The sequence below is a fragment of the Rhinatrema bivittatum genome, chromosome 1 (genome assembly GCF_901001135.1).
Source record: "Rhinatrema bivittatum chromosome 1, aRhiBiv1.1, whole genome shotgun sequence".
In the NCBI taxonomy this organism is placed as follows: Eukaryota; Metazoa; Chordata; class Amphibia; order Gymnophiona; family Rhinatrematidae; genus Rhinatrema; species Rhinatrema bivittatum.
The window spans coordinates 527,324,277-527,349,390 of record NC_042615.1 but is presented as its reverse complement, the minus strand read 5'-3'; the positions used below and the strand labels follow the sequence as shown (position 1 = coordinate 527,349,390).

Genomic DNA, 25,114 nt, shown 5'->3' with positions numbered 1-25,114 from the left:
ACACTCTCAGACAAGTGTTGTACTCATGCATATATATATATGTCTTTTGGCTTTTAGGAATGATGTTCCCAACATTTAGTGACATCCACATGGCTCCATTTTCTGATGAGCAGCTCTACATGGAACACTATAACAGAGCCAATTTTTGGTAATATTTAGTGAATAATGTTTTCTCTTTAAATGTGTGTAAAATTCAGTTGAATCTTACATGGTATAGAAAGAAAAAATCTGCAACTTTAGTCCAACAGTCCAGATTTGAACCCCATAAATAAATATGATGATTGACTTTTCTGCCTCCTCCATCTTCAGTGTGCCTAACATAGCAATCACAGTTATAATCCTAGTTACAAAATAGACTGGGGCGATTTTGCATTGTGATTGGTTAAATAGATACCAACAGTGTGGTGTAGCTATCATTTATTTATCTATATGGTGTATCTAAAGCTAATATGCACCAGAAGAACAGTCATGCCTATATCATTGGGCACATAGTATTACATGCAAAAATATAGGCCGGATTTTTAAATCTACGCGCCTGGGGTACATTTGTGCTCGCTACCCGGCGCGCACAAATGTACGCCTGATTTTATAACATGCGCGCGCCGAGCCCTAGGGGAGCCCCGAAATCAGAGCGGCCTCGGAGAGAACTAGCATTGGTCATCTAGGCTCCAATGCTGATACTTGCAAGTTTCAAACTTGTCAGAGATTTAGTCCCTTTTTGTGTATGCTACCATGAAATCCATATTCAGCCACTGTGCAGCTCTGTTAGCCAGCTATCGCTGTATATTCAGTGGTGTGACAGCGCTACTGAGCCACACCACTGCATATACCCGGCTATCATAAAGTTAGCTGGAGAAGCTTATCTGGATAATTTTTGGATAGCCCTAATCCAGCTAACTCAGCTCTTCCCCATTACACCCATCTCCCTCCCCTCGATTTAACCAGCCAGATACTTAACTGGATAAGTGACTTATCTGGCTAAGTGGCACCCACTGATCCTATCCAGATAACCAGCAGCGGCACTTAGCCGGATAAGTAGTTCTTATCCAGGTAAGTGCATTTTGAATGTCAGCCAACATGTGCCCAATATTGCGCACATATTTATTTATTTATTTATTTATATGCATATATATTTACATATATGCCTATTGATATTTAAGTTCTACAGTGTACTCTTCAAACATCCCGAGGTTGCATCTCCAACTCCTGATCTCTTTTATCAGGCCAGTCCCTTTCTGTATTCATGAAGTAAGTACAGGGGATTTTTTTTAGGTGCTTGAAATATGTTTATGAAAGATGTGTGAATGGTGAGTATCTAAAGCTGGAGCCTTGCTGATTGGTGCTACTGTTCAGAAGTTTCAAGCTTGGGCTAATTCAGCCATTTTTCTCTGATGTAATATGCACAAAACATTAGGGATATGAATCATTTTTCTGACGAATTTAAATATCATATGATATTTCTTAATTCATCAAAAATTCATGAAAAATGAGAAACGATCGCATTTCCCCCGAATTTTCATCAAAAATCGTTTTTCGGCTTAGTGCGCGCAAACTCCCGTTAGCAAACAAAAATAGCAAAAAATAACAAAACTTAACAGCTTTTGTTAGTGCACGCTAACTCCCCATTAGTGCGCTAACTCCCCATTAGTACATGCTAACAAAAACCATTAATTTTTGTTACTTTTTGTTATTTTTTGCTATTATTTTTTACTATTTTTGTTAGTGCGCACCAACGGGAGTTTGCGCGCACTAATCCGAAAAAATGATTTTTCACTAAAAAAAAAATTCTGATCCGCGGGAAACCGAGATTTTCCCGCGGCCACATGAACCCGATAGGACAAATGATGGGGCACCCGATTCACATCCCTATAAAACATACAAAAAAAGGATCTTGTAGCAGCACCTTGTGCTTTTTAGATTTTCCTGTATGTCTTTATTGATTTTGATCTAAATTTGAGAAAAACAGAGCCCTAGTGTCGCATTCTATAATAGGCCACTTTTGTTCAGAGTTTGTATGCTAGTGGGGCTCAGAAAGACAGAACTTCTTGTTGTTTCACATTCTGTTTCTTGGCTGCTGCCCATGGAGAAAGATACAAGTGAAAAAAATTTGGATTAAGGAAAACCTTGGAATCACAAAATAAATTTAAATAATTTTCTGTGCAAATTAAAATTCATTAAAATTATGTGCATATCCGGCACAAATATATATATATTTTTTACTGTTTTACTTTACGTTTCTTCTGTGGTGCAGCAGCAGCAAAGATATACAAAGTGAATCCATGGGACTGAGCAGTCTTGCTGAGTCAGTTCTGAATCATCAGCGCCTTAGTGTCTGTGCTGCAGCCGACATTTTTGCTGCCATGCCTGCATGCAAATGTCAACCACTTCCATTTTTTCCAAAACTGATTGCAAACTACTTTAAGGGGGCGATTTTCAAAACTATGCAGATTATTGCAAAGTCTTCTTTTAAAAATTACCTATGGAAAATGTATCTGTAGAGATTAGCACCTCTTTTGTTCTGCTGATACTATTTTTCCTGAAAAAAAATGTATAGCTTTGAAGATGCAAAACTAGGTACGTTGCTGCCTTCCCTGAAATAACCCCATCTCTGATCCTGCTTACTTTTCCCACAGGTGATAGTACATGCGTTGTGGATCTCAGTGCATATGTTTAGCTGCATACAGAGTGGATAATGTTCAGACCTCAGGGCTGGAATTAATTATGTTATTCAGAGAAAGAAGACTAGAGGAAGGGGGGGGGGTGTTCACCACAGAAATTAAAGAGCAACAAGGGGAGGCCCAGTTTTTGGACACCTTCAGAATTTCGTGCCCTAGGCACATGCCCTGACAGCCCTTCTACATGGGTAAATGGCATTTGAAGATTGTCCTCCCTCTGAATTAGTTGAAATAAAAAAATGTTTATTACAATTTGCTACAGTTCAAAGCCAAGGAAAGTAGATGTCTTCTTTATGCGAGAAAACAAAAGACAAAATGATAATGCAGCACAAACAAGCATTACGTAAAATAATGAAGAACTTGCTTCATATTTTGATTTTTGGAAGATATTGATTCTGATACTTTTAAGAACCTTGATTATTTAACATAACAAAGCATGTATGCCAACATAATGCACTACAAAGGAACGTAAATGGATATATCTTTGAGAATTATAGTATTTTACTCTAAAGTATTGCTGTGATTGAGGGACATCTAGGGGTTACTAACAGGTATTACATGATAACAGCCAGGATGGTTCTAGAGGGAAAGTAGATGGCCTTGCAAATACACCATGGGTAATTGAACTGTACATTGTGGGAACAATTTTCAAATAGCCTATGTAGGTGCAAATGATGTGGGCATGTTAAAAATGTGTACTTTACCCAAATTTTTAAAATGTATTTCCCTTTGGAAATGAGTGCATGCAAAGCAGGAACGCTGCTATTGCACTTTCTACCTGCTATTTCTGCAGACGATGGGATGGGAGAAGAAATAACAAATGCACATTTGAAAACTGAATGTTTGTGCCCAGTTTCCTCCCTTCAAGCTAAATACCCACAGGAATGCATTATTGCCCCATAGCTTAAAGTACATACATTATGGAACCTGCTCATTCTTTTAGCCTCATTTGAAAAGAACAGTTTTCAGTTAGGTGATTTTAGCCGAATAAATACCTGTTTACCTGAATTGCCCTCCCTGAGTATTACAATACTGAAACACTACTAAAAACAAAAAAGAGAGAAAACAATATCTTGCAATTCCATGTGCATTCAGGGTTGTGGAAAGGACAAACACCCAAGGAAATCACCCTGAGAGTGTTCAGTATTATGCCAACTACTGGTAGCAGACCTTGTTAAAAAAAAAAAAAATCAGTAGTAGGCTAAGGTAGTAAAACAGACTTGATTCAGGTTAGTCACTTTCCCAGTTGTTTATTCCCAGGCTTGGGTGGTGTTGCAGGGCCTGTAAATAGCAATTGCCTCTCTGCTCACGTATGAAACGAGGCGGAGAGACTGCTGTTGCTAGGAGTATCCTGCTGTCTCAGCCAGTCTTCTGAGTGTCTCTAGGAAGGCTTTTGTGTCATCCTTCAGGCCCATTTTCACGAGAAGAGTCTCTGTCAGGGGTATGGCTTGCTCTTCGTCACAGTGAGAAAGTTAAACCTAACGATGAGAAATTGATAATTGATGCACAAGATAGTGGACTATGGACAAGATGGTTCACAGCCAGTGTAAAAAAAACAAACTAAAAAAGTTAAAAGTTCGATGTTAGACCTGTTATTTGTACCCTCTTGTTTGATAATGTTCGATTGTTCGATGTAATTTCCAAACTTTGGTTCTATGTAAACCGACGTGATATGTACCAGTACATGAACATCGGTATATAAAAGCTTTTAAATAAATAAATAAAACAGCCAAATGCAAATTCTGTAAAATAAAACTGGAAATGATTACACATATCCATATGCTGGCTTTGATTTGCTGATGTCAGAAGAGAGGCTCATTAAGATGGCACAGCTCATCCACTGGAAAATATGTAAACACTATAACGTTGCTGTGCCAGAAAAACACTGAAATCACAAACCTGACAGAATTGTAGAGACTGAGGACGTTATCACAGTGGCATTTTATGGGTCTCCAGCACCTAGGGCCAATACCTATTTGTGCCTGCCTTCTCCCTTCCTCCCCCTCCCCCCATCCTTCTCATAGTAATACTTAAAGTCACAGAAGACTGAAATAATACAAACACAAAAGGAAACTTTAGGAAGGACCATTGAAACTGGGGTTCAGGGGGCATGCAACCAAAGGAAGCTGAAGACTCATGCTACCTGCATAGGCTCAGAAACAATAGAGAGGCTTCATGGAATCAGGGCTGAGCAGCAAGCTGATACCATATTATAGCTCTGTTCTATAGTATGAAGGAACGGTAGTTTTATAAAATAAAAATCAGCCTGCCCTTACCTGTATTTCGAGTTAAGATGCAGTATTCTGTATAAGCTGATAGTGGAGGATATGCAGAGAGATGAAACCTGGCTCCAGATTTTGATATCTTGCTTCTTCTAAATGGAGCTCATAGCCCTACCACACATGACCCCTTTAGCCAGCCACGTAGGTACTGCCAATACCCTAAGGGGCGGATTTTCAGAGCCCTGCTCGCGTAAATCCGCCCAAAACCGGGCGGATTTACGCGAGCAGGGCCCTGCGCGCCGGGAAGCCTATTTTACATAGGCCTCCCGGCGCGCGCAGAGCCCCGGGACTCGCGTACGTCCCGGGGTTCTCGGAGGGGGGCGTGTCGGGGGGCGGGGCCGGAGCGCGCGGCGTTGCGGGGGCGTGTCGACAGCGTTTTGGGGGCGGGTACGGGGCGTGGCTACGGCCCGGGGGCGTGGCCGCGCCCTCCGTCCCCGCCCCCAGGTCGCGGCCCGGCGCGCAGCAGGCCCGCTGGCGCGCGGGGATTTACGTCTCCCTCCGGGAGGCGTAAATCCCCCGACAAAGGTAAGGGGGGGGTGTAGACAGGGCCGGGTGGGTGGGGAAGGGAGGGTAAGGTGAGGGGAGGGCAAAGGAAAGTTCCCTCCGAGGCCGCTCCGATTTCGGAGCGGCCTTGGAGGGAACGGGGGGAGGCAGCGCGGCTCGGCGCGCGCAGGCTATACAAAATCGATAGCCTTGCGCGCGCCGATCCAGGATTTTAGTAGATACGCGCGGCTCCGCGCGTATCTACTAAAATCCAGCGTACTTTTGCTTGAGTCTGATGCGCAAGCAAAAGTAGGCTGATCGCGCTTCTTTTAAAATCTACCCCTAATTGAATTATTACCCTGCTTTTTCTGGCCCATGATACATAAGGAGGTCAGAAACCTTTGCATTTTGTGCCCTGAATGCCAATATCATAGAGAGGTAACACTAGAGTACCACTGGTGCCACTTCCAGTAATCATTACCCAATTTAGCAGAATTGAAATGGACCTAGTAGTTCCTCTGTACAAAAGTGAGGGGAGGGCTCCAGTATAGGTTCCAATATATATTTGCCAACCCTGGGTAATCCCCTTGTACTTCACCTCTACTAAGATAACCATGAGGGAATTGATTAAAATGTTTAGTCATGGAAATCCCTCATAAATTCTAACCTATTAAGGAAGCAATTTCATGTCTTAGCTATTACAAGAGGTGTGCAAATCAATATGCACTTCAGTTTATCAGACTAATGATGGTTCAACCAAATCGGAGAAAATTCTTTTTCACTCAGCGCACAATTACACTCTCAAATTTTTGTCAGAGGATGTGGTTAGTGCAGTTAGCTGAGTTTAAAAAAAAGGTTTGGATAAGTTCTTGGAGGAGAAGTCCATTAACTACTGTTAATCAAGTTGACTTAGTAGCATGGGATCTTCTTGGGGTTGGGTACTTGCCCGGTTCTTGTAGCCTGGTTCGGCCTCTGTTGGAAACAGGATGCTGGGCTTGATGGACCCTTGGTCTGACCCAGCATGGCAATTTCTTATGTTCTTAAGATGTTTATTATTAAGAATACAAGGGATGGGAATACATAGATCCCTTACTTGCTTTTTGCAGTCAGAGAAGTACCTCATGCCGTTACTGGTTTCTCCTGTTTCAAGTTACTCTACAGACAACAATCTTGGGAGATACTGGATGTGGTACAAGAAATCCATGAAGAACTATACCCTGAAGGGAGAATGCTGTCCTTTATGCACCCAAATTACAAGAAAAGCTGAACTAAGCAGCCAGATTCACAAAAGAAAACCTTCATAAAGCTCAAGAAAAACAGGCTCAGGGGATAGGTTTCTACTACTAATCCTCTCCAATCATAAATGGAGAGGATCTATTGAAATCTAGAGGAGGAATAGGTTGGTTGGCTATAAGGTCTACCAGTCTGGCCACAGAAAATGCACACAGATATATCGTGTTAATTTGTAAAAGCTAGATTCTCTAGGGATGCCCTGCTCATTACAGATGAAAGGACTCAGGTCTCCAGTCAGCAAATTACAGGGCAGAAAAATCTGAACATTTGCGTGAACAGTTTTTGTTGTACAAAATACTCAAGCCCAAGTTTTAATCAACTGCTTCTTGAATGTATTCTAACCAACCAACTAGTTAACCACCATACACATACTGAACTGAGGAAAACAATGCAAGAGAAGCTGTGCCTTTTGCCCAAGAATAAAAGGAGAGAAGTGGAGAAACAAGTAAAATAAATGCTGGAGCTGAGTATCTTAGAAACTTCCAGTACTTGAGCTAGTCCAGTAGTTCTAGTATCAAAACCAGATAGGTCCAATAGGTTATATGTTTTCTTTTTCCAGGTAAATTTGATATCAAAATTTGATGTCTATCTGATGCCATACACCAGTGAGCTTCTAGGTTAATAGTTTATTTTTCTCAATATTTTGCCCTCTCAAAAATCCATCAAGACAGTTTACATATTTTTTTTTAAAAAGGCAATTATGTTACTCATTTTTAAGCCTAGGTCACTGTCATCTTTGTTCAGAAACAGCATGCGCTATATCAAGAGCAAAAATACAGCTAATCCTACCTCTGCATTAGAGAGGAGGTCTTTACAGAAAGACAACTACCTGGGGAAGGGTTTAAGGAGCCACATCACAGGATGTCTTTAAAGAAAACTAAAGTCTTCCCTGAGAAGGGCTCAGGAAGTCACATCAGAGAGAAGGTGCTTATAGAAAGGTAAGTGCTCCCCGGAAAAGGGCACAAGGAGCGGCAATACCACTAAATTATACCTAACCAAAGGTGACTGGGAAATCCTTCTAGGAGAGAAATTGTGAGAGAAGACAGCTTTTGTTACTCCTCAGGGGTTACATCAGTTCACTGTGAATCCTTTGTACTTCACGGAGCTGCAGCCTCCTTCCAATACCTAATAGATGTGGTTCTGTGGCCTCAGTAACAGCATTCTTCAGCATACTTCAATGATGATGTAATCCAGTTGGAGTGGGAGTTTCATCTACTTAAAGTGGGAGCAGGACTATTATCTTTAATTAGATTGGAGAAAGATTGGATGATTCACAAACTCCACCAAGTGCTGTCTGGCATGAAGTGAAACCCAGTATTTAAGAACATAAGAACATGCCATACTGGGTCAAACCAAGGGTCTACCAAGCCCAGCATCCTGTTTCTAACAGTGGCCAGTTCAGGCCATAAGAACCTGGCAAGTACCCAAAAACTAAGTCTATTCCATGTTACTGTTGCTAGTAATAGCAGTGGCTATTTTCTAAGTGAACTTAATTAAAAGCAGGTAATGGACTTCTCCTCCAAGAACTTATCCAATCCTTTTTTAAACACAGCTACACTAACTGCACTAACCACATCCTCTGGCAACAAATTCCAGAGTTTAATTGTGCGTTGAGTAAAAAAGAACTTTCTCTGAATAGTTTTAAATGTGCCACATGCTAACTTCATGCAGTGCCTCCTAGTCTTTCTATTATCTGAAAGGGTAAATAATCGATTCACATCTACCTGTTCTAGATCTCTCATGATTTTAAACACCTCTATCATATCCCCCCTCAGCCATCTCTTCTCCAAGCTGAAAAGTCCTAACCTCTTTAGTCTTTCCTCATAGGGGAGCTGTTCCATTCCTCTTATCATTTTGGTTGCCCTTCTCTGTACCTTCTCCATCGCAACTATATCTTTTTAGAGATGCGCCAGAATTGTACATAGTATTCAAGGTGCGGTCTCAACATTGAGTGATGCAGAGGCATTATGACATTTTCCATTTTATTCACCATTCCTTTTCTAATAATTCCCAACATTCTGTTTGCTTTTTTGACTGCTGTAGCACACTGAACCAACAATTTCAATGTGTTATCCACTATGACACCTAGATCTCTTTCTTGGGTGGTATCACCTAATATGGAACCTAACATTGTGTAACTATAGCATGGGTTATTTTTCCTTATATGCATCACCTTGCACTTACCCACATTAAATTTCATCTGCCATTTCAATGCCCAATTTTCTAGTCTCACAAGGTCTTCCTGCAATTTGTCACAAACTGCTTGTGATTTAACAACTCTGAACAATTTTGTATCATCTGCAAATTTGATTACCTCACTCATAATATTTCTTTCCAGATCATTTATAAATATATTGAAAAGTAAGGGTCTCAATACAGATCCCTGAGGCACTGCCCATTCCCTTCCACTGAGAAAATTGTCCATTTAATCCTACTCTCTGTTTCCTGTCTTTTAGCCAGTTTGTAATCCATGAAAGGACATCGTCACCTATCCCATGACTTTTTACTTTTCCTAGAAGCCTCTCATGAGGAACTTTGTCAAACGCGTTCTGAAAATCCAAGTACACTACATCTACCGGTTCACCTTTATCCACATGTTTATTAAATCCTTCAAAAAAGTGAAGCAGATTAGTGAGGCAAGATTTGCCTTGGGTAAAGCCATGCTGACTTTGTTCCATTAATCCATATCTTTCTATATGTTCTGTGATTTTGATATTTAGAACACTTTCCACTATTTTTCCTGGCACTGAAGTCAGGCTAAATGGTCTGTATTTTCCCAGATTGCCTCTGGAGCCCTTTTTAAATATTGGGGTTACATTAGCTATCCTCCAGTCTCCAGGTACAGTGGATGATTTTAATGATAGATTACAAATTTTTACTAATAGGTCTGAAATTTCATTTTTTAGTTCCTTTATAACTCTGGGGTGTACACCATCTGGTCCAGGTGATTTACTACTCTTCAGTTTGTCAATCAGGCCTACCATATCTTCTAGCTTGACTGTGATTTGATTCAGTCCATCTGAATCATTACCCATGAAAACCTTCTCCATTACGGGTACCTCCTCAACATCCTCTTCAGTAAACACCGAAGCAAAGAAATCATTTAATATTTCTGCGATGGCCTTATCTCTCTAAGTGCCCCTTTAACCCCTCAATCATCTAACAGTCCAACTGATTCTCTCACAGGCTTTCTGCTTCGGATATATTTTAAAAAGATTTTACTGTGAGTTTTTGCCTCTGCGGCCAACTTCTTTTCAAATTCTTTCTTAGCCTGTTTTATCAATGTCTTACATTTAACTTGCCAACACTTATGCATTATCCTGCTTTCTTCTGTTGGAGACTTCTTCCAATTTTTGAATGGAAATCTTTTGGCTAAAATAGCTTCTTTCACCTCCCCTTTAACCATGCCAGTAATCGCTTTGCCTTCTTTCCACCTTTCTTTATGTGTGGAATACAGCTGGACTGTGCTTCTAGGAAGGTATTTTTTAACAATGACCACGCCTCTTGCACACTTTTTACATTTGTAGTTGCTCCTTTCAGTTTTTTTCTAACATTTTTTCTCATTTTATCAAAGTTTGCCTTTTGAAAGTTTAGCATGAGAGCCGTGGATTTGCTTACTGTCCCCCTTCCAGTCATTAATTCAAATTTGATTATATTATGATCACTATTGCCAAGCGACCCCCCCACCACCATTACCTCTCTCACCAAATCCTGTGCTACACTGAGAATTAGATCTAAAATTGTTCCCGCTCTTGTCGGTTCCTGAACCAATTGCTCCATAAAAATGTCATTTATTCCATCCAGGAATTTTATATCTCTAGCTTGTACCGATGATACATTTACCCAGTCAATGTTGGGGTAATTGAAATCTCCCATTATTACTGCATTACCAATTTGGTTAGCTTCCCTAATTTCTCTTAGCATTTCACTGTCTGTCTCACCATCTTGACCAGGTGGACGGTAGTATACTCCTATCATTACAGTCTTCCCCGACACATGAGGGATTTCTACCCATTGTGCATTTAGTCTCATGCAGAATGATTATCCTGTTGAATTCTATGCCATCCCAGACATAAAGCGCTACACCGCCTCCTGATTGCTCCTCTCTGTCATTGCGATATAATTTGTACCCCGGTATAGCACTGTCTCATTGGTTGTCCTCCTTCCACCTTCCACCATGTCTCTGAGATGCCAATTAACTCTATGTTATCATTCACTGCTATACATTCTAATTCTCCTATCTTACTTCTTAGACTTCTGGCATTAGCAAACAAACATTTCAAAGTTTGTTTTTTGTTTGAATTATCATTCTGCTTTTTAATTGATAGGGATAAGTTAGAATTTTTTAGCTCAGGTGAGTTTTTAATTACAGGCACTTGGACTACTTTTCTCATTTGTTGCACTTTACCCATTTGTTTCAAATGAATGCACATCCCTATCATATACCTCTCAAAACATGTCTGCAGACACTGAACCTAAGCCTTATTATTCCTGATCCTGGATAGGAAGTTTGTGTTCTGTGGTAGCAACTAGCACTACAACAGATTTCAAATCTTTAGTTATCAATGAGGAGTATATTAAAGATAATTTGAACAGAGGCTTCATTCACTCATCCTCATCACCTGCAGGGACTGGATCCTTTTTTGTTGGGAAGAAGGACGGGTCACTACATCCCTGTATTGACTATGGTGGTCTCAACTCCATTACCAAGAAGAACTGTTATCCTCTTCCTTTGATCTCCAAGGTCTTCAACCAAGCTATTTACCAAGCTGGATCTTCGGGGGGGCATACAACCTGATCAAGATTTGGGAAGGCGACGAATGGAAGACCACTTTTAATTTCCATGACAGACACTATGAATACCTAGTGAAGCCCTTCAGTTTGTGCAATGTCCCCACAATCCTCCAATTTATGGTCAATGAGTTCTTTTGACACCTGCTCTATTCTCATGTAGTGGTTTACCTGGATGATGTCCTTGTCTTCTTTAAGTCCTTGTTGGAGCACCAACGTCATGTAAAGCAGGTCTTTCAGAGATTCTGTGAACACCACTTTTACGCTAAGCTAGAGAAGTACACCTTCAAACAGGAAGAGCTTTCCTTCTTGGTTACATCATTTATCACCAAGGCCTGCATGTGTACCCTGACAAGTTAAAAGCCATACTGGAGTGGCCCCAACCTGTGGGCCTTAAGGCTCTGCAATACTTCCTGGGATTTGTGAATTACTATAGGCAGTTTATTCATGATTACTCCACTTTGGCAGCCCCACTCACTGCCCTTACCAAGAAGGGTTTGGACACCAAGAATTGGATCCCTGACGCTATTCAAGCCTTCAACTATCTCAGAGGGGATCTGAATTACATCATCCAGACCCTTCCAAGCCATTTATCTTGGAGGTAGATGCATCTGCCCTTGGGGTAGGCACAGTCCGCCTGCAGCTTAACTAATGGCACCCTCATGACCTGCTCCTACTTCTCAAAAAATTTCTCTCCTGCAAAGAAGAATTATACCATTGGAAATCAAGAGCTACTAGTGGTCAAGCTAGCTTTAGAGGAATAGCGACACCTGTTGGAAAGGGCCAGACACCCAGTGACCATATATATGGATCACAAAAGGTTTGAACACCTGGCGCAAGCACAGCGACTGAATCCATGACAACCAGTTGGTCCTTGTTTTTTAACTTGTTTAACTTGTTGCGGTATTGTCCCGCTGAGAAAAACCATCAAGCTGACACCCTTTCATGCTCTTTTGATCTCTAGAGACTCCATGACATATTGACCCTGCAAAAACTGTGGTTGCTACTAGTTCACAGTTTCACCTGGGAAGACTGTTGTTCCCCTGCGGATTACAGTAGAAGGTTCTTCACTGGGTCCATGACTCTCTGCTGTCAGGACACATGGGTATCAGCAAACTTTGAAGTTAATCTTCCACTACTGGTGGCCTCAGATGAAGACGGATGTGAAGCGGTACATAGTCTTGCCCCACATGTGCCATGAATAAGAGTGTGTGAGCTCGACCTTGGGAGTTGTTACAGATGCTGCCAGCACCCAAGGAATCGTGGACACACTTGGCCACTGACTTTGTCACTGACCTTCCCTATCTGGCAGCAACACCACCATATGGGTGGTGATTGATCGATTCTCTAAGATGGAGCATTTCACAATTTTCCCAGGGTTCCCCTCAGTGCCTGAATTAGCTCAACTCTTTGTCAAACATATCTTCCATCTGCATGGGCTTTCCCTTCACATTCTCTTGGATCAGGGAGTGGAGTTCACAGCTCACTTCTGGAAAAGTCTATGCAATAAATTTGGGATCATATTGGACTACACCTCAGCCTACTATCCCCAGAGTAATGGACAAACCGAGCAAGTAAACCAAAGTCTCAAAGCCTTTTTATGAGCCTACATAAACCAATGTCAGGATAATTGGGCATCTCTACGTCTGTGGACTGAATTCTGCCACAACAACCATGTAAGCAGCTTCACTGGGTTGTTATTGTTAACCTTCTACATAGTGATCGGCCGTCATCCACCTAACACCCAAGTCTGTCCCAATTTCGGCCCCCTTGCCCTGCAGCTAATCTGATGGGTTGGGAACTCTGGGAGTTCTGGCAAAAGATACATCATCTCCTGGAGCAAGTCATGGAGTGGTTCAAGAGAAAGGCAGACAAGAAACATCAACCAGTGCCCCAACTTCGCCCAGGAGACTTGGTTTTGCTCAGTACAAAGAATCTGCCATTGAAGATGCTATCTTTAACTGCAATTTGTGGGTCCATTTCCCATTGAGTGACAACTGAGTCCCATGGCCTACAAACTCAAATTACTGGCATCTTTACGGATTCATGATTTCTTTCCTGTGTTTCTGCCGAAACCTGCAATTCTCTCTTAGCTGGGAAGACCACCCCTCCAGACCACTGAAGTTGCTACATAAGAAACTCAATTTGAAGTCCAGGAGATCTTGGATTCCCGAAGGGTCAACAACCAGTTAGAACAAAAGAACATAGATATGCTATACTGGGTCAGACTAAGGGTCCACCAAGTCCAGTATCCTGGCTCCAACAGTGGTCAATCCAAGTCACAAGTACTTGGCAAGTACCCAAACTTTAAATAAATCCCAGGCTACTAAAGCCGGCAACAATCAGTGGTTAATCCCTATTGATTTATAGCAGTTTATGGACTTCTCCTCCAGGAACTTAAACCTTTTTTAAACCCAGCTACACTAGCTGCCTTAACTACATCCTCTGGCAATGAATTCCAGAGCTTAATTGTACATTGAGTGAAAAAGAATTGTCTCTGATTTGTTTTAAATATGATACTTGTTAACTTCATGTAAGGCACTCTAGTCCTTGTATTATCCGAAAGGGTAAATAGCTATTTCACATTTACCTGTTGAAGTCCTTTCATGATTTTGTAGACCTCTTTCATATCCCCCATCAACCTTCTATTCTCCAAGCTGAACAGCCCTAACTTCTTTAGCCTTTTCTCATAGGGGAGCCATTCCATTCCCTTTATTATTTTGGTCACCCTTCTCTGTACTTTCTCCAGTTGAACTATATCTTTTTTGAGATGTAGCGACCAAAATTGCACACAGTATTCAAGATGTGGTCTAACCACAGTATCTAATCTCCTGGAAAGACTATTGACTTGAGGAAAATTCTTGGGACTTGGCCTCCAATCTCCAAGTCCCCCATTCATATCTGAGTTTCACAGGAGATTCCCCAAGAAGTCCAAGCCCAGAAGACCGATGGGGGGGGTGGAGCTTTGGAGAGGAAATATTGTTAAGATTGGCAGCTCGCAGGTCAGCTACGTGAGTTGCTGCACTTACCAGGACACCACTGGTAGGTCATGACCTCAGCGTGGCAGGAACACTGGTAAGCTCAGCCCCACACACCCCATGCACGTGCACACCTTAGGAAGAGCTAACCTGGCTCTTCCTAAGGTGTGCAAGTGCAACACCTTCCCTTAAAGGGTCCGTGGCAGGAAAATCCCCGTGGTGCCCTTTGATGTCAGCCAGCCCTCACTACATAAGGGTTCGTCAGAGAGCTCACCATTGCCTCAGCAATGGGTCTCCTGCTTCAAAGTGCATGTAACTCTTGTTTCTAGATCTTGATCATCTCAGTGTTCTTGTGCCTCATCCAGCCTTCCTGTCCAGCCTTGCCTTTTCCAGCCTTGCCTTATTCAACCTTGCCTTGTTCCGCCTTCCTGTCCAGCCTTGCTTCATCCAGCATCCTATCCAGCCTTTCTTGTCCAGCCTTCCCATGTCCTATTGTTCTTGTCCAGCAATGTCTTATCCTGTTAATCTTGTCCAGTGTTTTCTGTCAGGCACTGGCATCAGGTATTGGCCCAGCCTAGGCCTGAGCTTCAGTGTGTCTCGTCTATCACCTCCCTCTCTCTTGCTCCCTCTGCTATTTTTGCCCTCTCCTCCATGTCTCTTCTGGGTACCTTTAGGACAGCCATCCAATTCAGCAGACTTACCTAGAGAACTTTAAACAGTCAGCATTGATATTTAGCTGGCTAAAGTGTAACCTTGCCTTGGGAGTATATCCAACTCTGCCCCTTCTTATGCAGATAAATTTTGTGTGGGCAATGGTTTGCTCAGACAAAATGTACCTGCTCAGTGGAGAGATATTTTAACCTCATATATTTGTCTGGCTAACTCCCAGACTTTGCCAGACATATCTTTTGAATATGGACTTCTCAGTTGTTCTACATTCCTTGGGAGCTACAATATTAGCAAGAAAGGTACAAATTACTTTACAAATATTGGATCTTATTGGTTCATACTGACTCTGCTACAAGAAGTGACATCACACTAACTTGCAGGGGCAAGTTAGTTAACACTGTGTTATTGTGTGTACCATAATTTTTCACACTCTTTCAAACATGATTGATCACAATCATGTGATCAATAATGAGGTTAGGAAAACCTCAGTTGAGAAACTTAAGGCCTCATTTATTAACCATTTTTCCCAGAGACACAGAATGGGAGATATACCTTAGTAAATCAGACCTTTACTGGGTGATGCATCAAACCATGTTAGTGTGATATTGTGCATCTCCCCACCCAGATATTACAATGACATTTGCATGCATGAAGAAGGCAAATGCATGCAAATAAGGTAATGCATAGTCAATGTGATGTTAATATTTTATTGCACCAACTGAGAAGATGGTCAGCTGTGATAAAATAACAACACCTATTTAAAATGCGAAAGATGTGTGGTGGGAGGCCTAGGACCTTAATGCAGATCCCAAGGCTCCCACCACACATTTAAAATGGTAGAAAAAAAAAATAGTAGCAAAATAGGGAGGGAGAGCGGGTGTCAGTCAGTGCTGACCTTTGCCTCAATCCGGGCCTGCCAGTTGGGGCAGCACCGAAGCCCCCCAAAATGTAAATAAAAAAAAATACACCCACATGGCGATGGCCCCTGCTCCCCACCCTCAAAGTGACCCAACCTGCCTGATAGTGTAGACCCTCCTACCCCACCCCAAATGATACCGATGACCCCTCTGATAGTCTAGACCCCACCCCCACCCAAAGTGATGCCAATGACCATTGATAGTCTAGACCCCCTCTCCTCACTCCCAAGTGATACTGATGACCCCCTACAATAGTCTAGACTCCCTCCCCTAACCCTAAGTGAGACTGATGACCCCATCCCCCAAGTGATACTGACAGCCCCCCTGATTTAAAAAAATGGTCCCAGGCCACACCCCACCCCTCAAAAAGAAAATAAATTGTAGTGTTCAGGCCCCATGACCCCCTCCTGCATCCCCCGTACCTTAAAGGATCCCAAGTCAGGGCTGGATGCACCCTCGCACCCTGCCCAGTCAGTGCCATTTTCCACGTGGCCTGGGTCCGATCCCTGGACCTTACCTCACTCACAAGGCTGGGACAAGGTCAGGTCGGCACCATTTTGGAAAATGGTGTCAACCAGGCTGGGTGTGAGGATGCACTTGGCCCCAAAACAGGATCCATTTTAAGGTATGGGGGAGTGCGGGAGGGGGGTTGGGGCTGGAAGACTACAATTTGTTTTCCTGTCAAGGGGAGGGAATGGGGTGGAGCTGGGACCATTTTTTTAAATCAGGGGGCCATCAGTGTCACTTGGGGGTGTGGGAGGGTGTCATCTGTATCACTTGGAGGGTGGGTGAGGGGGGTCTAGACTATCGGGGAGTCATCCTTATCACTTGGAGGGTAGGGGATGGGAATGGGAAGGGGAGCTGGGGGGTCAGAGCTTTTATTTTATTGGAGGGATTTGGGGGGTGGGGGGGCTGGGGCCATCACATTGTGGCTGCATTTTTTTAACTTGCATTTTGGGGGTAGTTGGGGCTGCCTTGACTGACAATCCCAGGTTGAGACAGGGGTCAGCACTGACACCCACTCTACCTCCCCATTTGCCACAACTTTTATTTTTCAGGCCAGTGGCCTTTTAAGGCGATGGTGGTCCTATGAGTTTGTGGCCGCCATCACATTAAAGGATCACTTGCCACATTCTTTTGTGCTGTGGTATTTGGCAGCAAGACAAAAGAATGTGCCATACAGCCACGATGCTTTTTGGGGGGATGGGCCCCACTATTGCGTTGACATGCCCCATGACCTTGGGACCCTCCTGTGAAAAAACATCATAGCTTAGTTCCTCTAGGGATTGGATAGGTACTTCTGTCCTACAACTCATTGGAAAAATTATTTAATAAAATAGGAGTTGTTTTTGATTCAGGTTTAACATTTGAGTCTCTGTACACTAACCAAAATGCTATATTCCCAGCCTGTTTTGGGATAATCAGATTACTAACATTAGTAGAGTACTTTTCCAGGTATCTTACTTTATACAATATATACTCTTTTAGGTACCAACAGTGCTTTTACGGAGTCAATCTGTCCAGCCTCCGGAATGCAGCTGTGGATGAATACTTCAGACAACCCATTGTAGTAAGTGCTTGCTTTCTTCTGCTATATACAGATTGCAAAAATCTATGTGGGAGGTTCTAGTATCTCTGCATCCCTAAGGATACATTTCCTGTAGTGTGTTATGCCTGTCGGTCGCAGATGGCTGCGACCGCAAGTACTCATTTCCTGCACCTCTCTCCTGCCCTCCCCAGGGCTGCTCGCTGCGCAGACCTGCCTACATCGCCACGTTCCTTGGGACTCTTCTCAGTGGCATGGATGCCACTATTTCCAACTCCAACGCTGGGCCTTCCTAGGCACGCGTGCACATCACAGGTCCCGCCTATGAAGCCTCTTCGGCGGGAACCTCGGGGGAATCCCTGTTTGATGATGTCATCGGTCTCCCATATTTAAGCTCCACCTTTGCCCCCAGCAAGCCGACTTGGCAATAAGTTCCATCCGTGGTCTGAACTCCTGCCTTGTGTTCCTGCCTTGCTCTTGGACCCTGTCTGGCACCCACTCCTCGGGGGTCAGTGTGCGCTCCTACGGGGCCTCGCTCCCCTGGCCTACCCTGCTCCTCAGGCTGGCTCTGTGCCTTTTGGGTCCTGCTCTGCATTGGTTCCAGCTACTCTGGTCTCACTTGGAATACCACGACAACCTGTGAGTTCCTTGACTGGTCTTCCCCGCTCCTCGGGGTTGCGCCTGTATCCTCACCAAGACTGGCTGTGCTCACCTGCTCCTCAGGCCGCGCTTCTATTCAAGAGACTGCCTACTACCATCCCGCCCCAAGGGGCGGGACTTCAGCTTCTTCTTGGCTGTCAGCTGTCCTGCTCCTCGGGTCAGTCCCTCTGCTACACTGCTGGTATTCCTCCACTCTCTGGGTTCCTGCCTACGTCAGCAGCTGGGTTCAGGACCGGACTATCCTACCCCATGGGTGGACTGCGTCTCCTACCTACGCCCACCATGCTGCAGCTCTGCCCCCTCAGGACTGACCTCCTGGAGAACCTACTTGACTATCCCTGCACCTACCGCTTCGCGGTTCGCCTGGAGCCTCTCTCTTCAGGGACGCACTCCAAGAACCACCTACAGCCTACCACCCTGCGGGGGTTATTTCCTGATCCCTGGGGCCTCTCCACCACTGTGCCTAGAGCTCCCCGCTGTGCCGGTACCTACCCTCCTGATGGTGCAGACCTGTGGAGCTCCTCCCCACAGGCTGTAACAACTCACACCTCGGGCCAAGGGTCCACTTACCCACAAACCATAACATAGTGTACTTAAAATGTACACATGTATACTTTAAGGAAGTGCATTTGTTAGAAATGAATGGAAAAAATACATAAAATGAGTCCATTTTCATTTCATTTGAGAGCCCTTGAAATAAATGGAGGCTGCCAACAAATTTAACAAAAATTTTTATCTCATTGGTTTATGTTTCCATTCAAGTCTATGGCACTTTAAAGTCTATGATTATACTGAGCAAACAGCAAGTGCATGCAGGGACTAACTGGTAACTATAGCAACCAACTCTTGCCTATGTGACATAGAAGCCTCATCAGAGCTGAGTATTACAAACGTGCCCTACAGGTCCTGATGAAAGATGTGGAGGTGCGGTTGCCTCTCCTGGGAGAGAGTGAGCCCTTGGGTCACAGGGCACCTCAGGGAAGTGAGCGAGTACAGGCATGGGTCGAGCATGAACAAGGCTGGACTGGACCAGGCAAGGAACAACAGGAACTGGAACAAGGCAGGATCAGCCCTCTGCTGGACCTACACGCACCAGTGAGACCCAGCAACGCAATGCTGGTCTCAGGAGTAGCCCTCCGGCCACTCGGTAGCCCTTCTGGGCCCACTGCTAGGGAGCGATGAATGCGTGAGGCCAGATGGAGGCAGAGGGCAGGACCACAAGACTCAGGATACTTGGAAGACACAAAAAAGATACTTGGAGAACTCGGATTGAGGACTCAGACGAAGATGAAGACTTAGAAGACTCAGGATACTTGGAAGACATGAGGAAGAGTTAATGTACTTGGAGGATTCAGACTGAGGACTCAAAGACTTGGAAGACTCAGGGTGCTTAGAAGACTCAGACAAGGACTTGGAAGACTCAGGGAGCTTGGAAGACTCAGGTGAGGACTTGGAAGACTCAGTTGAGGATTTGGAAGAGTCAGACAAGGACTTGGATGACTCAGGATACTAGGAGGACTCAGACGAGGACTTGGAACACTCAGGATGCTTGGAAGACTCGGATGAGGACTTGGAAAGCTCAAGGCGCTAGGAAGACTCTGAGGACTTTAGAGGAAGCTGGAGGTCTCAGGCAAGCATACAGGAAAGTACTGGGTAAGTGCTGTGACACAGCGTGCCCTATACAGCCGCCCACGGCTGGTCACGGACCATGCAGGAAGCAAAGCAGAGTCCAGGCAAAGCAGCAGAACGTGAAGCCAGGACATGTCGAAGATTCAAGAGAAGCCTGCACCAAGGTGTGCCCTACACAGCCACCTGTGGCTGGTCACAGGCCACGCTGGAGCAGAGCAAGTTCTGGCAGATTCTTGGGCATGGACGGAAGCAGGCAAGGTACTCCGAAGACCGGGACAGCATACAAGAATCAGGATTCAAGACTCGGAACACGGAATTCAGGAACAGACCTCCTCATTAAAAACAAGGGCCTTCTGGAGACTTGCGCTGCAGGGATGAAGGTAGGCCTTGTACCATGAGGTGCCCTACACAGCCCCCCATGGGCTGGTCACGGACCACGATGGTGGCACGGCCAGAAGGGTAGAGTAGCAAGGAACCTGGAAGGTGGACGAGCAGCAGGAGATAAGGAGGACCTCAGGACCTGGACTGGAACATGGAACATCAGGGACATCTGGAACATGGAATAACCGATACTACTGGACCAGGAACTTTGGGACTTGAACGAGGAACATAGGGCCTCTGGACATCAGGGCTTCTGGATAAAGAACATCAGGACTCCTGGACGAGGAACATCAGGGCTTCTGGACATCAGAACTTCTGGACATCAGGGCTACTGGACGAGGAACATCAGGACTTGGAACATCAGGGCTGGGACAAGGGACATCAGGGCTCTGGATGAGGAACATCAGGACTTGGAATGTCAGGGTTTGGACGAGGAACATCAGGGCTTCTGGACATCAGGGCTACTGGACAAAGAACATCAGGATTCCTGGACAAGGAACATCAGGACTTGGAACATCAGGGCTTGGACGAGGAACATCAGGGCTTCTGGACATCAGGGCTTCTGGACAAAGAACATCAGGACAAGGAACATGCAACGAAGGAACTCCGACGAGGGACGAGACCAGGAACATCAGACAGAGAAAATCAGGAACAGGAAGAACATGGAACAGGAAGCCATCTCGACAGGAGCAGACCACGGAAGACCTTGACTGGAGAAGAGGAGACATGGATGACCATGGAATCTGATTCAAAGGCCCCGAGAAACTGAGGCAGAGCCCTTTTATAGGGCTGGACCAGGGAACACTGTGATGACATCATCTGGTGGGGCCATGGGCTTTTCCCACCGCTGGCCCTTTAAATGGAAGCAAGAGGTGTGCACCCACGCCTATGCAAAGCCCAGAGGAAGGATGGAGGAGCAGAGGCCTGCGGTGGCGTCCTGCTGCATGGAGGTGAGAGGACAAGGCCGGAGGCGGCTTCCACGCCATGAGAGAGCTACCAGGAGCAGCTTCCTGCCACAATGGAGGTCCTAGTGGTGGCGCTCAAGCTGCAAGGTGGAGGCAGCGGCAGCAGAGGCTTCCTGCCGCTAGAAGGGATCCCGGCGGCGTCTTCTCCTCCGTGAAGGTGGAGTCAGCAGCAGCGGCTTCAGGGCCGCATTGAAGGAGAAACGGCGATGGCGGCTTTAGGGCTGCAAAGGAGCGGAGTCCTGGCAGTGGCATAAAGCTGCGGAGATGAAGACAGCAGCAACAGGTTCCTGGGCGGCCCAAGCCGCAAGATGGGACACAGCAGCGTCAGGCCAGCCTGGGGAAAGTGAAGGGCCTGTCCGCGGTATGGGGTCCACGGGCAGGAACGTAACACTGAGATGGGAAAAATTGTCAAGGATACTGTTTGATAGACAAATCATGGTGAAGTATCTTTTATCTAGCCTATAGCTGCCATCTGGATCAAGTGACGCTGATGTTTTCCCTCTGAAAGATCTGAGCATGTGCAAAGATACTCTGGGTCTCATTTACTAAAGCTTTTTTCCCATTCTGAGTCTATGGGTATGCTTAGTAAACCAGGCCTTCTGTTTGCTTTCTTCGATTTTGTACAGAAGGATCTCTTTTCAAAAGCTCTCTGAAAGTTATATAAAAGCTTTAAAAAATAGGCATTGGCATTGGCAAAGGGCTTTTTCTGATCTCAACTACAGTCAGTGGTCTCTTACTCACTGTGACAGAAGACAGAGGCAGTGGCATTGCTTTCTGGGTTCACTGGATGCAGTTTAAGAATGAAGTGGAGATTGAAGAAGTGAAGTGCCAATGCAGACTGATTTTTGTTTAGCTGCAGACAGACTGAAATAAAGAGAAGCAGAGCCTTGACAATCCTCCTGCTTCTGCACAGCTTTGCAAATCTTTATGGGTCTGTTTCTAACAGTTTTTTTTGTGTGTTCAAATGTAGTCAATCAATAGTTGCCATTATCCTCCTTCTAATCGATGAAAGTTCTTATACGCTTCCTCCTTCGGGTTCACTTCAGAAATCCTTCCCGAAGTAGATGCCGGTGCTAATATCATGCGGATCGATACTGTAAAACCGCGGGAGAGCGGACGAACGCCCGCTCTCCCGGCGCACGCACCGGCCCTTCGCATTTGCATGTTGATGGCCCTATTAGGTGCCGCGGGTGGGCCGTGTGTTTTCCTCCCCTTACTGAATAAGGGGTAAGGGAAAACACGCGTCCAGAGCAGGCTGACAGTGCGCTCCGACGGAGCACACTTTACTGTATCGACCTGATGGTCACATGTTTGTAAGTTGATTTGAATTCCCTCCGCAGAGCTCCAAAACACATTCAACATACTCCACACTTCCAGGTTACAGACTCTACCATTTCACTCTTGGGCTTTTGTCCCTCCCGACGCAGCCCTTGTGGCGAAACACGGTCCGTGTCGGGGGACCGAGAGATTTGTCTACAAGCAACTGTTGAATAAACAAAGGATATGTTGATTTAATTAACTTTTAAGTCTGAGTAATTTAAGATAAGGTTCCACGAACTCTCATAGCGCTATACTATTCTTTATGGTTCACACCTAATTGTAAACCTCTCGTCATCTCCACTTCTTATTAACCTTTGTCAATCAATAGTGCGCACACGTACACTTTATTTGTGTCTATGTGTGTGACAGAGACATTTCTGCATGCATGGTGAGGGATAGCGCTAGAAAGACACAGACTGAGTTTGTGCCACCACTAGCATTTGTTCTGTGCTTGCTAAGTATTCATGTAAACTCAATCTGTGAATTAGATTGAATGTATGTGACAAACACACTTATTCAATAGTAGAGTGGTACTGCGAATGCTGGTACAGAATCAATAAATTCTACTGTGATCCCAAAACCTCCTGCCACTGCGAGGAAAGGGCAGAAGAGGAAACGGCAGGGGCAGAGTCAGCCCAGTCTGTCAGAAGTACAAGCAGTACTAGCAGCAGTGAGAAAAAAAGGCAGTCATGCACCTAAACATTTTAGCCACAGAAAGCCAAGAGTGGAAGCTAGAAAACCTGAAATTGGAAGAGAATGTGCCACCACCGCCTGTTTCTCTCCCTCTTGTTTCGAAATGGGGGCAAAAGGTGGGAGAGCCATCGGAGGCTGGTGGCAGCAGGGCGGGTTCAAGGAAAGAGGCAGAAGGAATGGAAGCAGTAATACCTACAGTACCTGAATGTAATCCGCTTCGAAATAGCTGAAAGGAGGAATAAAAAAAATAAATAAATAGGAATATTTGCAACAGACACATTATTTTCAGCCATTGATTCTGAGGAAGAATCTTGCCTGGGATTCCCTGAATCAGAAGCTACTGAAGAACTAGTAGCTGAAGAAAACTTGGGAGGTCTAGTCAGCATAGCAGCTTAGCCTCCAGTGAAGTGATGAGGGAGAGAAACGATACTGATGGTATTGAGGACAGCCCTCAGGAAGAGCAGGAGGTGCAGGTAGAGAGTATGAACAATGTCTCTGGGTTTTGTTTTGTTTTTACTCATGGTCCACCCTCAACCTCAACTCCAGTGCCAGTATCAGCCCCCCACCCCAACCGGGATGAAGAAAAGAGATCATGCAAGACATTCCTGAATGCTCAGTGTATTCACTGCAGTAAGGACATCAGTCAAGAGAAAGTGGACTGGAGCATCTGACAAATGCTGGTATGAGGCATCGACCTGCAGAAGCAGCACCTGCTAGCATTGGCATCAGGGGAGGGCAGAAGCATTAGCCTGGAGACATCCTCTGTCATTCAAAGCCGAAGGCTTTCCCCACTGCCCTTCCACCACAGAGGAAATGGACTGGGTCCTGGGGCAAGAGGCAGGCAGCACTGAAAGTAGTAACAATTAAGTGTATCGGGGGAAATGATTGCCCCTGAAGATAGTGGTGAACCTGAGCTTTCAAACATCTGCTAGCTCCCAATCACAAAGTGCCATCCAGGACTACATTTAGGGGGTCATTTATCAAACTGCACTAAGGCTTTTTCACATGCAATAACACCATATTGTATGGTGCAATGCAAATTCAGAGGAGTTGATGGTGTTAAGCTGCTGTGAGTGGGCAGTATGGTTTTATTGCCTCCTGCAAGGCCTATTTGAGAGAGAGAGAGAGAGAGAGACTGGCCATGAAGTCATCTCCCTAGATAGGTATTTGTATCTCTATGGTAGGCCCACCTAGTAACTCGAGGTGAGGTTTAGGTATTAGAGTAGGGGGTTAGGGGCCATTTTGACATTCAACGTGAGACGTACAAACAGAACAGTGCTCTCTTGTGAAGATTTGATGGCCTTCGGAGTGAGGAAACTTACTCCAAGATGAGATTTGGGCAATGTTCTCTCAACCTAGCTTGATGGACCCTCTACCTGGGTAACATCAAGCTAGCTCTCTCTCTCTCTGCACTAACTTAGCTAGTCGCATAGGTAATTAGCACAAATTGTGATAAACTGACTATTTGCATAAACCACACCCCTTTTGCTATCGCATGCGGTACTTACCGCATTTTGATAAATCTAGGCCTTAGTAAGCAGGCTGCCTCTTACCTGTACAACCTGTGTTGTAGTTGCAGGGAAAAAGTTGCAGCTGGCTGAGGCAGGGGGAAGCAGTGTGCATTTCACCAGCGACATCTGGAGAAGTGTGAACTCTATGCACACTTACCTGTCCCTGATTGCACACTTGGTGGATGCTGGCCGAGGGAGGGGCAGGAAGCAACTGTAGTGAGGACTGAACGTCAGGGTGCAGGTGGGCTGTGCAGCAAACCCAGGTGATGCGTAGCCCTCGTACTTTGTGCAATATCCTATCAATCATAAGAAAGATGCTGG

General features: G+C 44.8%; 1 protein-coding gene across 5 annotated transcripts in view; it reads left to right on the top strand.

Moving 5' to 3' along the window:
* The window catches only part of LOC115097476 (histone-arginine methyltransferase CARM1-like), a 296,952-nt gene that overhangs the window by 222,033 nt on the left and 49,805 nt on the right, over nucleotides 1-25,114 (top strand). For all 5 annotated transcript variants that reach the window (XM_029613378.1, XM_029613387.1, XM_029613361.1 and 2 more), the window contains 2 exons: nucleotides 58-148; nucleotides 17,577-17,658. In XM_029613378.1, the coding sequence (XP_029469238.1) occupies nucleotides 58-148; nucleotides 17,577-17,658 (173 nt within the window). The remainder of the gene's footprint in view (nucleotides 1-57; nucleotides 149-17,576; nucleotides 17,659-25,114) is intronic.